At 37.0% G+C, this 16,095-nt stretch overlaps 1 protein-coding gene across 6 annotated transcripts in view; it reads left to right on the top strand.

The window, feature by feature from the left end:
• The window catches only part of HMG20A (high mobility group 20A), a 64,884-nt gene that overhangs the window by 26,414 nt on the left and 22,375 nt on the right, over positions 1 to 16,095 (top strand). For 5 of the 6 annotated variants that reach the window (XM_031956815.1, XM_023505059.2, XM_003754880.4 and 2 more), the window contains exon 2: positions 15,592 to 15,684. In XM_031956815.1, coding sequence (XP_031812675.1) covers positions 15,596 to 15,684 — 89 coding nt within the window. In that variant the 5' untranslated portion in view covers positions 15,592 to 15,595. The remainder of the gene's footprint in view (positions 1 to 15,591; positions 15,685 to 16,095) is intronic. The other variant, XM_023505392.2, reaches the window with a different exon arrangement.

The raw sequence follows: 16,095 nt of genomic DNA on the forward strand, positions 1-16,095 counted from the left end.
TGGAAGCAGATGTTGCTCCCAAGGCCTGTTCCTGGTTTGCTAGGACTGGGCCTGTGCTCAAGAGGCCTGTGCTGGACTGTGTCCAACTCTCACCCTGGTGCAACAGACCATTCCTGGCAACTATCTTAAGTTGTCTTAGAGTGAAATATTGTTTTACTCCTCTTCTTGAAGCTTCTGCCAGGCTAGAATTTGTTTGGACTTGTCATTTAAACGTATTTGGAGGGTGGTGGGGGGTTGGGGAAGAATTCATGCGGTCCACCTTTGTTCCACCATCTAGGCACCACCTCCCACTTTTTATTACGGAGATAATACATTTGAGAGACCTGTGTGATAGAAAGAGCTTTTAATTTAGGACAAGAGCTTCTGGGTTATCTCAGCTTGGTTATCTTAGAATGTATGGTATATACATGCCATTTAAAAAAAAATATATATATATATATGCCTTATATCTTAGAAAAGGAAAGTTCATCAATAGGAGTCTCATTTTCTCCATCTATATAAATAAGGGAATTCGATTAGATAATCTCTATCTTTTCTAATATAAACAGGATGTTCTCTATTCTAGTATATCCCAGAAATTTAGAAATCATGGAGTTTTTGTGTGTTTGTTATTGTTTTGAGAGTTTTTTTTTTTAACTAGCCAAACATGCCAATGACATGTAAAGTAGTAGGTCTTTGTTACAGTACATTTTAAGTCACAGAATTCCACAGTCAGAAGGAATCTCAGCAGACAGCTAGGTCAATTTACACCCCAAAGGTGCAAGTGGTCCCCCAGCTTCAGCATCTAATGAATAAAAAAACCTATTACCTCTCAAGTTAGTTTGTTCTAGTTTTGAATGGCTGTCTATAAAGATAATTCCTCTGATATCAGATCTAAATTTTCCTCATGCCAACTTCTTCCATTGTTTCTGGTTCTGCCCTCTTTGTGAATAAGTATAAAAATACATTTATCCCTATTGAACCTCATTTTAGTTTAACGCTCAACCCTTTCTTGATTTTTTTGGATTCCAATGCTACCATCTATTACCAACTTGTTCCCTTGTGCCATTTTAGAGTGAGAGATTAAGGTCTAAGTTTATTTCACAAAGAAAGCTTTTTCCTGTAGGTTAGAGAGGAAATGAGAATAAGAAACTCAGCTTTTGGAATTTTAAAAACATGTGCAGTTAGATTTCTACATATGTTTGGTGACTGTTTCTGAAGATCTGAGTATTAATAGCATTCTTAGTCATTGCCACTTTAACCCAAATAAGGTAATTCAGAATTTCATATTTTTCCCTTTCATTTTTGACTATTCATTCAACATCTTGCACACAGTCCTACTTTTATGCCCCATTATGGCTTGGGAAATATGTGCATTCTCAAAACTTGTGCTAAGAGTGCAGGCTATAGAAGTTCCTATCATGCTACATAGATTTTAGATAGATTTTACATAATCCTGACAATGAAGTAGGTTGGTATTTCTGAGGATCTATTGAATCTCTTTAGTATGTTTTCTACTTGGTGAAAATTCTTTGCCCATGGCAACACAGAAAACAAAGAGAAAAAAATTTTTAACAGAGATGTAGTTGGTGGAGCTATGAAGTGGTTTAACCATTCTAGAAAGTAATTTGGAATTATACAAAGGTGACTCAACTATCTTTACTTTTCAACCCAGTTATCTCACTGATGACACATAACTCCAAGAGGAAGATAAGAAGAAAGCTCACATATATGCCAGAATACTTGTATGTACATGTATACACACACATAAATATAAAATAGCTTGGAAGCAAAAGTACTATTAGCATTAATACTTTGACTGCTAGGTGGCACAGTGAATAGAGGATGGGGTCTGGAGTCAGGAAAACCCGAGTTCAAATGTGGCCTCAGATATTAAACACCTTTGTGACTCTGAGCAGATCACTTCTATTTGCTTCAGTTTCCTCAACTATAAATGGAGGTGATACTATCACCTGCCTCACAGAGTTGTTAGAATGAAATTCCCTTCTTTTCCCCTATTAGTTGGGGGAAATCAGGAAAGACTTCATGCAAAATGCTGGTGCTTGTGTTTCATCTTGAAGGAACAGGAGGAATCTATGAGCTATGGTTAAGAAGTGAGACTATTCTAAGCATGAGGAACTAGCTGTATAAAAGCATATATGTAGGAGATGTCTTAGAGGAACAGAGAAAAAAAATGAGTTTAGCTGAATCACAAAGTATGCGATGTGAAAATTTGTTCATTGAGATTAGATGGATACTGGGGCCAGATGGGGAAGGACTTTAAAATCTAAATAAATGAGTTTGTGTTTGATCCCAGAGGAATCCCTGATGGGGATTGAATAGGAAAGTGATTTGGTCACATCTGTATTTAAGAAAAATCACTTTGGCTGCATCATTTAGAGAATATAGAATAGTTTATCTATTATATCTATGGGTAAGGGAAGAATTTAGTTCCAAAGATATAGAGAGCATTATTATAAAATGTAAAGTAGATAGTTTTTGATTACATAAAATTATTATTATTTTTTGCACAAACACAGCCAATGAAACCAAAAGTATAAGGAAAGAAGAATATGGGGGGAAATTTGCAACAGGTATTTCTGGTAAAGGCCTCATTTCTCAAATAGAGAACTAAGTTAAATTTCTAAAATACAAGTCATTCACCAATTTATAAATGATCAAATATGTAGAATCTGTTTTCAAAGAAGTCAGAGTTGTCTATAGTCATAAAAGAATGCTCTAAATCACGGAGAAATACGAATTACAATAACTGAGGTACCACCTCTTCTCCAAGTAAACAATATGACAATAAAAGAAAATGTTGGATGTTGGATGGGATGTGGGAAAAGTGTGACACTAATGCACTCCTGGTAGAGTTGTGAATTGATCCACCCATTCTGGAGAGCCATTTGGAAGTATACTCAAAGAGTAAGTATATCCTTTGATCCAGAAATACCATTTCTAGGTCTGTATGCAAAAGACATCCAAAAGAAGGGCAAAAAACTTATAACAGCTCTTTTGGTGGTGGCTAAGAATTGGAAATTGAAGGGATGCCCATCCATTGGGGATATGGCGAAACAATCCGTGGCATTTGATTCTAATGGAATAATTGTTCTGTAAGAAATGATAAGCAGGGCAATGTCAGAAAAAACCTGAAAAGATTTACACAAACTAATGCATAGTGAAGTGAGCCAGAGCCAGGAGAACATTGTACATAGTTGTAGGGAGAAGGGTGAATATGATGATGATTCCATGTGGCATTTATGGAGTTTTAGACAGCCAGTTAGTTATAAACATCCAGTGGGCAATGGGTTGTGCAGTACTGAAGCTCAGGGGAGAGAAGGGCTGGAGCTAGAGCTTGGGAAGAGAGCTTTATAGTTTATTTTCTCCTTCCTAGTTTATTGTTTGTTCTTTGTTGAAAAAGACCATGACATCAGGGAAGTGATGCAGTGACAAGTGATTGGATTTGAGTTAGGGGCAGCTCACTTTCTTCCTTAGAACTATCTGGATCCAATGGCCACATATAGATTGGGATGACTGGAAATGGCCCCAGGTGCAGTGGGAAACCTTGGCCTTTTTAATCTAAGGTCTTTTAACAGTTTGGCTGAGGCAGTGCCTATTCAGTGATTATGGATAGGTAAGAAAGAAATGCGTTAAGATGTGGGCTTACTTAGCAAGCAAGTATAGGAGAAGAGAATGCCTCAGATCATCACACACACTTTTAGGAGTGGAGTTGGGAGAATAAGCTTGCAAAGAAAATGGGGGAGTGGTTGTGAAGGAGACCTAGAGAAAAGAGAATATAGGAGAAAGTATTCAGCAGTGCTAAATGCAGCCCATAGAATAAGAAGGAAGAGGAGTAAGAAGAAAAGACCATCGTTATTTGGCAATTAGGAAGTCGCTGGCAACTTTGTAGAGAGCATGTGAGATTTAAACCACAACTTGCAGTTTCTCACTATTTTGAAATAAGAAAGATTTAAGAATTTAGGGTCATCCATAAATACAAATAGTTCCGGTAAAGAATTCCCTTCTCCTTGCCTTTTCTTGGCAGTGTTTTTCAAGTGCCTGATTTGAGGAGAGAGGGAATGCATAAGAAGTCAGAAAATTGTTTCCTCCATTTTCTTTGCACACTTAGTCCCAGCTCCACCTTCTAGGTTTCCTAAGGGAACCTATAAGGATCCCTCTTATTAGAGCTGGGAAAAATGGTATATGGTATAAGTAAGCTCTCATGTTATTTCATTTGTGTTCATATCATCCTGTAAATTTTCCATGTTAGAGATATCCATATTGTGCTAGGGGCTTTTTATGTTTTCTAAAATTTGGTTGGCTTCAGTGCTGCTTTTCACCTGTTATTCTTTGTTCTCATTATGTGATAATTGCTCCACTTTCATTTCCTAGTTTCATTAAGTGAGCATTTATTAAGTTCTTAGAAGGTGTATTTCACAGGTCCAGACTTGGAGATATAAAGAAAACAAAACAAAAACAGTCTATCCCCTCGGGTATCTTACATTCCATTAGCTAGGGGCACATAGCCTTGCACACAGACAAGTGTGCATGATTATTTGAGGAGAAAGAGAATCAACTTCCAGGAAGGTCAAGAAAGTCATGCATTAAGAGATCAATGTGACCTGTGTATGACAGAAAGAAAGGGATTCTAAGAGGTATAAGGAAGGAGGGATGGATATAATAATTAATATAGATTCCATGCTCCATAAGGGCACACATTTTATTTAATTTTTTCCCCAATGCTCAGCACAGAACTTTGAACATAGTAAGTGCTTAATCAATGTACCCCATACATACACAAATAATCAGTATTAATAAGTATGCTCTCCTTTTTCTTAACCAGCCTTCACCATCTTTTGTGTTTAAAAAAAAAAAAGCAAACAAAAAAAACCTAGAATATCTCACCATACTACAGATATTTGTTTCATCCCAGCATGTCTCAAGGAAACTTATTGGGGAAAAAAATTTTCTAAGTTAAGGGAGCAGTGATGAATTTGTCTCTTTAGCTTTTAATTCTGGCAGTAATACAGAGCTTCTTTCTTTCACTTGGAAATTGTCTTCTTATTTGTTAATAACAAAGGATATGTAGATATATACACCATGCTGTTGTTAAGGTTAGTGATGAGGGATTTCCAGAGCTGATTTTAACCCTTTTTCCATGAATGGAAATGCTAAAATATTCTTGCAGTATATGATAATGAGAATCTATGAGAACAAAATCTGCGTACAATTATTTGTGTGTTCAGCAATCAGTCTTTGACCACTGTATGCCAAATACTGAGATTGGCATTGGTGGGAATACAGAGCTAATTAAGACAAAATTCTGTTCTCTTGGGACTTGCAGCCAAATAGGCTGTTCATTATTAACAACCATGCAAACTACACTATAAAAAGCAAAAATGAGACAGAAAGTTATGTGAGACCTGTCAGATTTGCTAAAATGACAGGGAAAGATAGTGCGGAATGTTGGAGGGGATGTGAGAAAACAGGGACACTAATACATTGTTGGTGGAATTGTGAATACATCCAACCATTCTGGAAAGCAATTTGGGATTATGCTCAAAAAGTTATCAAACTGTGCATACCCTTTGACCCAGCAGTGTTACTACTGGGCTTATATCCCAAAGAGATCTTAAAGAAGGGAAAGGGACCTGCATGTGCAAGAATGTTTGTGGTAGCCCTCTTTGTAGTGGCCAGAAACTGGAAACTGAATGGATGCCCATCAATTGGAGAATGGCTGAATAAATTGTGGTATATGAATATTATGGAATATTATTGTTCGGTACAAAAGGACCAGCAAGATGATTTCAGAAAGGCCTGGAGAGACCTACATGAACGGATGCTGAATGAAATGAGCAGGACCAGGAGATAATTATATACCTCAACAAAAATATTCAACAACAACAAAAAATAAATAAATAAATATGATCAATTCTGATGGACCTGGCCATCTTCAGCAATGAGATGAACCAAATTAGTTCTAATGGAGCAGTAATGAACTGAACCAGCCACACTCGGGGAAAGAACTCTGGAGATGACTGAACCATTACATAGAATTTCCAATCCCTCTATTTTTGTCCACCTGCATTTTTGATTTCCTTCACAGGCTAATAATACACTATTTCAAAGTCCGGTTCTTTTTGTACAGCAAAATAACTGTTTGGACATATATACTTATATTGTATTTAATTTATACTTTAGCATATTCAACATGTATTGGTCAACCTGCCATCTAGGGGAGGGGATGGGGGGAAGGAAGGGAAAAATTGGAACAAAAGGTTTGGCAATTGTCGATACTGTAAAATTACTCATGCACATAACTTGTAAATAAAAAGTTATTATTAAAAAAAGAAAGTAAGTTATGTGAGATTTCAGAAAAGAAAAAATAGTTTCTATCTTGTGGGGAGGTTATCAGGAAAGTTTTCTTGGAGAACATAACATTTAAATTGAATCTTGCTTACATGAACTGATGACTAGTGAAGTGAACAGAACTAAGAGAATGTTGTACACAGTAACAATAAGATTATGTGATGATCTATTGTGATAGGTTTAATTCTTTTCAACAATGAGGTGATTTAAGATAATTCCAAAACACTTGTGACAGAAAGTATCACCTGCATCAAGAAAGAGAATTGTAGAGACTGAATGGGGATCAAAGCATAGATTTTCACCCTTTTTACTGTTTATTTTTGCTTGTTTTTTTCTCTCTCATGGTTTTTTTCCCTTTTGATCTGATTTTTCTTATACAACGTGACAAATACGGAAATATATTTAGTAGAATTGCACATGTCTTAACATCAGATTGCTTGCATTGTCTTGTGCTTGAAGGAGGGAGAAAAATTTGGAACACAAGGTTATGCAGCAATGTATATTGAAAACTATTTTTGCATGTATTTGGAAAAATATTATTTTTTAAAAATTTTAAAGAAAAAAACTGGGAGATATTAGACTTAGGAAGTAGCAAATAATATCACAAAATTAAGTTAATTGTATTTTATTATTTTTTTAGCTAGGCAATTAGGGTTAATTGACTTGCCTAGGGTGGGTAACACAGTAAGTATTAGGTCTCTGAAATCACATTTGAACCCTGGTCCTCCTGACTACAAGGCTGATGCTCTTATCTACTGCACCATCTAGCTGCTCCAGTTAATTGTATTTTAACAGGATAGGAATTGACTTGCAAATGACTTGTTACTGATGACAAACTAGAATCTGTATATAACCAGGCCACTGATTTGTTAAGGAATGGCCAAAATTAATTTTCTTTTAAATTGAAGAAGGAATTAAAAATTAATTAATTAAAAATAAATGATATACAATTAAAATGAGCATATACATAAATTGAGTCAGATTGAATTTTAAAAGAGGTCTTTGGGCAAAAAAAAAAAAAGGTGAATAAAATCATAAGAAACAAGAAACTACTGGATATGTACAAAAGATAGTAAATGGTCCCATGTGACTGAAGCATGGTGTATGTGGAGGAAAAGTGGGGAAATTCTATAACACCAGGGTGTTCTTTACAAAGATAAAAGGTTTGGACTTGGTAAGCAAAAGGAAAGCTATTGGATGTTTTTTGAGCATAAAAGAGTGACAGATCTCTCTTACACAAAGAAGATGACTATCAGCAATGGGAAGAATTCATCTAAGATGGGGAGAAAGTGGAGGCAAAGAAACTAGTTAAGCTGCAGAATAATCCATATAGGTGGAAATGGGAGTATAAGTGAGGGATGTAACATTGGGAACAGAAGAAGGGACCAGGTGTGATCAGTGTCACAGAGGAACAATCATAATAACTTGATGATTGACTAGCTATGAGGTATGTGAAAGAGGATCAGAGATTGAGCTTTGAGTGACTAAATAGGGAAGGAGGAGATTGATTAGTATGTTCCAGGTGTTGTGTAGGAGATTCTGTGGATTCAAAGTCAAAAGCATTAATATCTTACATTGTGAGTTGGTTATTTTTGGAGAGAAGATGATGATTGAAGTCATTGGATATTAATGACATTGTCAAAAGGAAGGAGAAAGGATGAGGGCCCAAGAGAGAACTTGAGTAAATCTTGGAAAGAGTGAAGCCAGTGAAATATGCCAAGAAGGAATAAGCCAGAGATGAAGAGGCCATCACATCCAACCTGTACAAGAAGGTCCTCCCAGAAGACATATCCAAGCGGTCAGCTTACCTTCCTTTTATTCCTTTTTCATGAGCATTCTCCCTTCTTATCAAAATAGGTATCTTCTGAACATATTGTTCTGTCTTTACTTCATAGAATAACTAGCTTTTCCTTCAAAGTACACCTTTAGCCCTAGAAATTATAATTTGTAATTACATAATAGGTGCTTAGCACATAATTTATTGAACTCAATCCATTCTTTTGAATAAATAATCCAGTTAAGTTCTGAGGCATCTCATTCCTCTTTGGGGTTCCCTAAATTATTAGAATATTTTTATTTAAGCAGAGCACATACTTGTTCATGAGAGTAAGGACTTTGAAGTTGTGAGTGTGGAACCAAGGAAGGACTGGAAGTTATTTATTGTGGGAGCTGCCCTAAGTACCCCACCTAGGCCTTCCTTATTATCTCCTGGCCCTTTCCTTCCTCTCAAAAACATATTAAGTAAGTTCCCATTCCCTCAGTTTAGCGGATCGGTTATATTTTAAAAAGGAAAGGGACATGACCAAACTAATCCACCTGTTGTTGACATAGCTTCTTAACTCTAGTAAAAGTGTTTGCATTTTTTTTAAAAAGAAATGCTTCTTAATCCATATGAATCTCTGATTAATAACATTCCCAATTTTTTGCCCTTTTAATGGGCAAATTGAAATAAAAATTTGCCACATGGAAAGGTATGAGAGTGGAAAACCAAAGAGACCGATTATCAAGACATGTAGGCTGGCTTAACCTGCTGGGAAGTTGGCTCTAAGGTCAATTTTTCTAACCTATTATTTCTTTTCACAGTTTTTTTCCTTCCTTTATTTCTGAACTCAGAAGTTTTCTAAAAACTCCAAATGTTTTCATTAACTTTCAGAGCAACAACAGGTGAAGATTATGTGTTTTGTAGACTGTAGGAAGAGTAGCATTTTATATATAGACTTCATTTGTGTATCTAGAACTACTATACTTATTTTCTTAATCCAAAAATTAGAAAAATTTATGTTGACCAAAGAAAAGTAAATTTGCACTGTCTAAATTCAAGTATTGTTAGTGTCCATGTAGATATTACTTTGCCTTTTTATAGTATTTTTTGGTTGTTGCATCTACTGACTTTAGGGATAGATCACTTTCATTTTAGTAAAAAGACAAATATCTTTTATTACTAAACAACTGAAAAAATTTTGGCTTATTATTTCAGTTAGAATTCCAGTTTGATTTTTGTGGGTTCATAATTTAATAAACATTTGCTAAATACATGTAAGATGCACAGGTAGATATTCAAAAAGTAATATTAAATTAAGGCAGCATTAAGCACCTACTATGTGGAAGGCATGTTGAATGCTAGGATTAGGAAGATAATGAATGGAACTGCCTTTAGAGAGCTTACTTCCTACTGGATGTTGTACACAGAGAAGTACTAATAATTTCAAAATGAAAAAATCTGCCTCAGTGATATGAGTTAGGAGTAGAAGAGGCATGGGTAATCAGGAAGGCATAGCATAGAAAATAGTGTAGTACCTGATGGATGCTAGAAATTCTGAGAGGATGTGATCAGGAAGGCAGACATTCTGGATATGGAGGGATGCTGTGTACAAGAATGAGAGGCAGGAGATGGAATGCTGAATAGATCTAGAAAAGAGCCAACGTTGTGCTTCACTTCAAATTCTAGGCCAAAAAAGTTTGTATTTTCTCCTAGAGGCAGTAAAACCTACTGAAAATGTTTGAGCAAGGGAATGAGTGATAGATGGTTGAACCTGTGCTTTAGTAAGATTATTTATCAATATGTTGCACTTGAATCGCTGATAGGATATCCACATGAATATGTCCACCAAGCTAGACTGGAATTAAGAGGGGAAAGGTTAGAATTGGATGTATAAATTCTTGAATAATCTTTCTAGATGGAATTTTTTTTTTTGTACAACAGTGATTTTTGTTGTTAATAGAATCCATTTTGGAGGATTGTAGAGAGATTTTGTATGAGAGAAATTTTGGAGGAAGAAATGACAAGATTTGGCATTCTAATTGATAGGTTGAGTGAAAATGAAGAGTACAGGATGTTGATAAAGTTGTGAAATGAGTGACTGGCACAATAACAGAGAAGGATGGAAAGAGGAGTACATTTGAGATTAGATAAAATGGTTCTATTTTGGTGAATTGAGAGCATTCCCTTTGAAACATCCCACAGACAGTTGGCGATAGAGAACCAGAGAATTCAGGAGAATAGTGGGGATGTATATGTATATCTGGAAATTTTCTATAGAAAGATTGAATCTCTGGGAGCCTATGAGTCAAGCAATGAATGCATTATGAAAGAAGTTTCCTGGGCAACTAGGTGGCTCAGTGGATAGAGCACCAGCCCTGAAGTCAGGACGACCCTAGTTCAAATTCGACCTCAGATCCTTAACACTTCCTAGCTGTGTGACCCTGGGCAAATCACTTAACCCCAATTGCCTGGGGGGGGGGGGGGGGGGGGGGGGGGGGGGGGGGGGGGGGGGGAGAGTAGTTTCCTGAGGGTTAATAGATAACAGCCTTTTGGGAACCTGTATTAGGTGGACTGCCAGACATGTGGCCTGGTCTTGGAGTTGGTTTTGCACTCAGTGATATAACTGATGGTACATATAGTGCTTTCTTCTGCCTTTTGCTTCTGCATTCTGATATTTTTTTAAAAAAAAAAAAGAAAAGATCAGACCACAAGGCTGTCAAAGTTATTTCTGGAATAGGCTATTTCAAAATGAACTCTGAGCGGAAGTTAGACTGGTGTGGAAGATGTAATGGAAACTATGGGAATTTCATGTCCAAATCTGCTACTTAGCTATGTGACTTTAGATCAGTCATTTTACCCTTGAGAACCCAAAATCCTCATTTGTAAAATGAGTTGGACTAAATAAATGGAAGGATCTTCCTTATATAGAAGATGTACCAATTTGCTACTTAAAACAAAAACTTTTAAGGATTTCTTCAAGTATTTGTTGTCCTGTTATGCCAAAATTCCCTTTTAATGGGGTGACCAGTTCCTCCAATTGTCCTATTTCGTAATTTCGTAATTGTCCTATTTCGCCTTAGGTTATAACCGTTCCCTCTTAATGGTTGAGATAAAGGTTTTATAGACATTCCTTAATGTCATTAGAATATCAGTAACCTCTCTCTATTAGGTTATCCCCACCTAGGTTCCTCCATTATGTCATTGTTCTTGTTATTCCATAAAAGGCTCGCTGCTCCTATACTCAGAGGGAGACTCTTTGAGATGATAGTCTCTTCTAGCCCTGGGATCATTGGTCCCAGTATTTCTCTCCATTTAATAAATTATTGAATTGGTCTCTAATCTCTGTCTTGCTCAGTTTCTTCGGCATTACAGTCCCCTAAATGCTAACTCCATGAAGTAATTCCCCAAGAAGTTATGTACTTTACTACCCAAAAACCCGAAGGAAACAGACATAGACAAAAGGAAAGAAAAAATTCCTGAACAGCAAGCCAATTACTACCAATCATTTTAATGGGAAGAGCTACCACTTTGTCTCGTGAAATTTAGAGCTGGAAGGAAACTTTCTAAAGAATATAAGCATGAAGAGGGACCTCAGCACCCATCTGGTCCAGCCTGTACAAGAATACCATATGCAAAAAAATGTCAGCCAGCCTCCACTTGAAGAAAACATGTCATTTTCTCCCAAAGGGAGAGAACCTACACTTTCAGCAGTTGCTGTGCCACTCTGGAACAGCTTTAATTATTAGAACATCAGACCTAAATTGCCTTCTCTTCAATTTCTACTTATTACTCAAGGAGGTTATTTTCTATGACCAAAGAAAATAAGTATCACCTCCATGTCACAAATCTTCAGATGCTTGGACAGTCATCGTGTTCTTGAGTTTTCTGTTCTCCAAGCTAAACATGTTCCGTTCTTTCAGAAGTTTCACATACTGTTCAAAATCTGTCACCATCCTAGTCCTCTGGACACTTTCTTGTTTACCGGTGTCCTCCTTAAATGGTGGAAGCTAGAACTGAACACAGAATTCCACCTGAGGTATAGTGTAAAGAGGGCAGAACACAGTGGGACCATCCCCTCATAATTCTTGGAAGCTCAGCTTCTCTCATTGCCACTCATGATTGCATTCATCTTTTTGTCTTGCCTTTGAATGCACTGACTTTCCTTCTTGCAATGTAGTGGAAGCACTCAGATCTTTTTCAGAACAGTTGCTATTCAACTATGTTTCCCCCATCTTGTACTTGTGAAGTTTATTATTTTGTACCCAAGAATCTGATTTTATATTTATCCATGTTGAACTACACTTAGCCCATTGCTCTTGAGTTCAGATCTTTCATTTTACAAACTAAGAGCCAAATAGGGGAAAGAACTTTGCAAAGGTTACACAGCATCATTCTGAGTTAGGATTCAGTTCCAGGTCCTTTTAACTTGTGTTCTCCATAAGGAAGAAACAACATACCTCCTATTCATGGTCCCTTCTTCATACTGTTGCCCTTCAGCATTTGTATATATTCTTAGTGTCTCTCTCTCCTTCCTTTACATTTCTAAAATGCCTCACATGCGTATTTCAAACTCAATATGACCTTGAGGTCTGGGGCATTGTCAGGCACAGATATCACATAAGACTGATTGCAGGAAGTGGTTTGATAGCTTGTTGCCTTGTTGCTAGATGTTCACCCCTAAAGCTATGGCTTATAGATTCCCATTCACTTTGTAGAAAACCATAGTCTTCCAAATGATTTGACTACTTTAGAAATCTTCAGACTTTTTTCTTTCCTCATTCCGCTTCCCCAGTATTAAGACTAACCCATTCACCCCCACAGGCTTTGGGGGGGGGGGGGGTGTTTGTGTGTGCTCGCACTCAATTCTTGAGGACCAGCTGTTCATTGATGAGAAAAAATACTATCTAAACTATATGAGTTAAGTAAAACAAACTTAAAAGTAAGAAAGAAATGTGTGTTCTCTGAACTTCCTTTGTTTATATGATTTGTTTATGTGTTGTTAAGGTTCTTGTCCAGCTGTCTCCCCACATTTCTGAAATGAATGAAGGCACAAAGGCCTGTGACTGGGAACAGATGTGAAGAAAGTTCATTTGGGAACCAAGTGCAGAGAGAGGATCATGCTGTGTAGAGTAAAAGGAAAAACACTTCATTTGCTCACCAACAGATAGTAAATTTTCCCTTTGGGCTGAGTGTGGGAGTGCCAAGAGTAGCCAAATTGACAAGCCTGAAGTTTTGGAAAGGTTATTGACCTTCCTGAAAGACATTCAGAAAAAAGTCTGGCAAGTGAATTCTAGCTTTTTACAGATATGCAAGCATCTGTTCGCTTTTGGGAGTACCAGAATATATGGTGATGTTGCATTCAGGTACACAGTGTTGCTGTTATGTCTAATTCATTAAAATTTCTTTTTAATGTGAAATGAGGAAACAGGGCTGATGAAGACAGCAAAATTTAAAGTTTAATTAGTATGAAAAGAACTTGTACTATTTCCTTGCACACTGCTAGACCATTCCAGAGTATGTGCCTTTTCATATTCAGGGTTGGGTTCAGGATTTGATGTGAAGACATATCTCATCTCCAGGACTATTGGTCTTGGGACTTAAATATGCCATTTTTGCATTGAACCTTAAATGAATAATTATTGTGGTGAGAGAAGGTAGTTAAGTAGTGCCTTTTAGAGGACAATAGAAATTCTTCTCTCCCATCACTTGTACTTCTGTAATTCAGTCATCCAAATTTACACCAAAATGGAGTATCATGTTAAATGTTTCACCATTTGAACTGGAGGCCCCAGGACTAAAAGAGAAAACGTAGTTTAGATGATCAGCATTACTATTTAGAAATCACATTTTGAGATAGTCCAGTCACAGCATCTTCACCTGTGCATTGTTTCTAAAATTGTCACCAATCAAGCCGAGTCCTTGTTCTGCTTTGGCTGAGAGGGATATTCATTTTTAATTGCCACTCTAAGAGATCATCTCCTTAGCAACACTCTCTAACTGGGAAGAGCCCACAAAGGGAAGTTTCAGGATTTATTTATGAATCTCTATTTTTTGTTAGATTTTTCCTGGTTGATTGATGTCCTTTTTCCCTGAGTGCTTTACATTCTTCTGAAGTGTCTGAAGCTTAGGGTCATCTGTAGCAATTGGTTTGAAGAACACATTTTGTGCTAGGTGGGAGGCTTCTACTTTTAGCTACTTAGGGTGAAGCCCTTAGTGGTGAACCTTGAAAAGAGGAAAAGGAAATATCTTTTCAGAAGTCCACTTGACAAAATGATTCAGTTTGTGGTGTTGACCTTTTTTCTTTGTGTTCTATAGCCTAAAGAAGCTTGTGATTTTTTTTTTTAACAATTATTTTTGCAATTAAACTTACTTATTTCCTATACCTAGGTGTTATGGCATGCAGAAGAGTGGGGAGGAAAGTATTTCTGACCTGGAAATGTGGTTTCTTTGACTCATAACCACATCTGTTTGCCCTCCCTCCCCCGCTTCCCTTTCAGTATTTCCTTAGGAGAGCTCAGTTTATCACCTTTTAAGCTAAAGATGAATCATCTGGGCCTTTGAGTTAGACTAAGAGCTGGATAATGCTGCAATAACAATGCCTTTCATTTATGTAATACTCAAAGTGCTTGTCATCTGAAGAGCTCAGTGTTTATAAAGCACTTTCCCTTTAATCCTCACTAGACCCCAGTGAATTAGGTCAATATTATTGTCTAGATTCTAGAAGTAGAAAAGTTAAGATACAATGAGAGAAACAGGACTTGCTCAGGGTCTTAATGCTTCCTAAATACTTTGTTCTGCTGTTTCTGCAACAGGACTAAATTTAACACTAAGTATGTTTTCTCCTGTTAGACCCCAAACAGTAAAATCTCTTAACTGTTTTTGGCCTGGTCAATTGATAGGAACAGGCTTAAAGAAAATCCTTTAGTACTAAGGTTTGAATTGATAAATATTTCAGTGCAGGACTGCTCGGATGATAGGGTAAGATTAAGGAAACTTCTTAAATGGGCATGGGTTTTACTGAAATGAATTAATGATTTAATTTCATTGTTATGATCGTGTATTTTAAGATCAGCACGAGACAGGAATTCAGGTTAGGGGAAAATCGTCAGTCTTTATTCTCAGTGAAGAAGGATCGGAGGTGGAAGAGAATCGGCGATAGCAATGTGTGCAGCTGAGTCAAGAAGCTAGCTCGACCAGCAGCCACACAACCAGCAGCTCGGAGTCTCGAACTCAGCCCAATCTCTCCCAGCTTGTCTTCTTCCCTCCCTGCCTCCACCCACCAAAATCGTCATTTCCTATACAACACATCAGGACTTGCAAGGAGAGTGGGCAGGGACCATTCTTAATCCAATCATGTATATTAATAGAGTATAGCCCAATTACTATCTAGCCTCATGTACTTGGGACCTCAGTGCATCAGCTCAAACCTCAGCCCATTACATTTCATTAATGATTGTTTCACTTTTTCTTCTTTTCAGAAAGATGGAAAATCTGATGAGTAGCTCAGCTCTCCCCCCACTGTTTGCAGATGATGATGGCTCCAAGGAGAGCAGTGACCTGGCTGCAGCGGGGTGAGTATATGCTTTGGGCCACTCTGCCTCAACTCGTGCTGCACAGCATGATTTTGTGTGCTCCAGGAGCAGCTCCATGGCACCAAAAGATACATTCTGGGACTCTTGTTATACTTTTGAGATCCATTATAAACTTCATTTTAATCTGGATTCTGCTGTCATTTGCAAAACAGTCTTCCAGAAAGAGATCTAAAAATTGGTCATCTGGTTACTGCTTTTTTTCCTTTTTTGTTTTCATCATGCATGTGCAATACCATCACTTAAGAAATCTCTAACAAAGGAATAATCCCATTAAAGAAATAACTATTTTAGGAATAGTTCTGAAAAAGAAATCAGCCATAATAGTTTATATTCCTGTAGATTATAAAATAAATTTTACCCTCTGAAATACATAGTGACAGAGGACTAGCT

This window comes from Sarcophilus harrisii, chromosome 2 (assembly GCF_902635505.1).
Source record: "Sarcophilus harrisii chromosome 2, mSarHar1.11, whole genome shotgun sequence".
Taxonomy (NCBI): domain Eukaryota; kingdom Metazoa; phylum Chordata; class Mammalia; order Dasyuromorphia; family Dasyuridae; genus Sarcophilus; species Sarcophilus harrisii.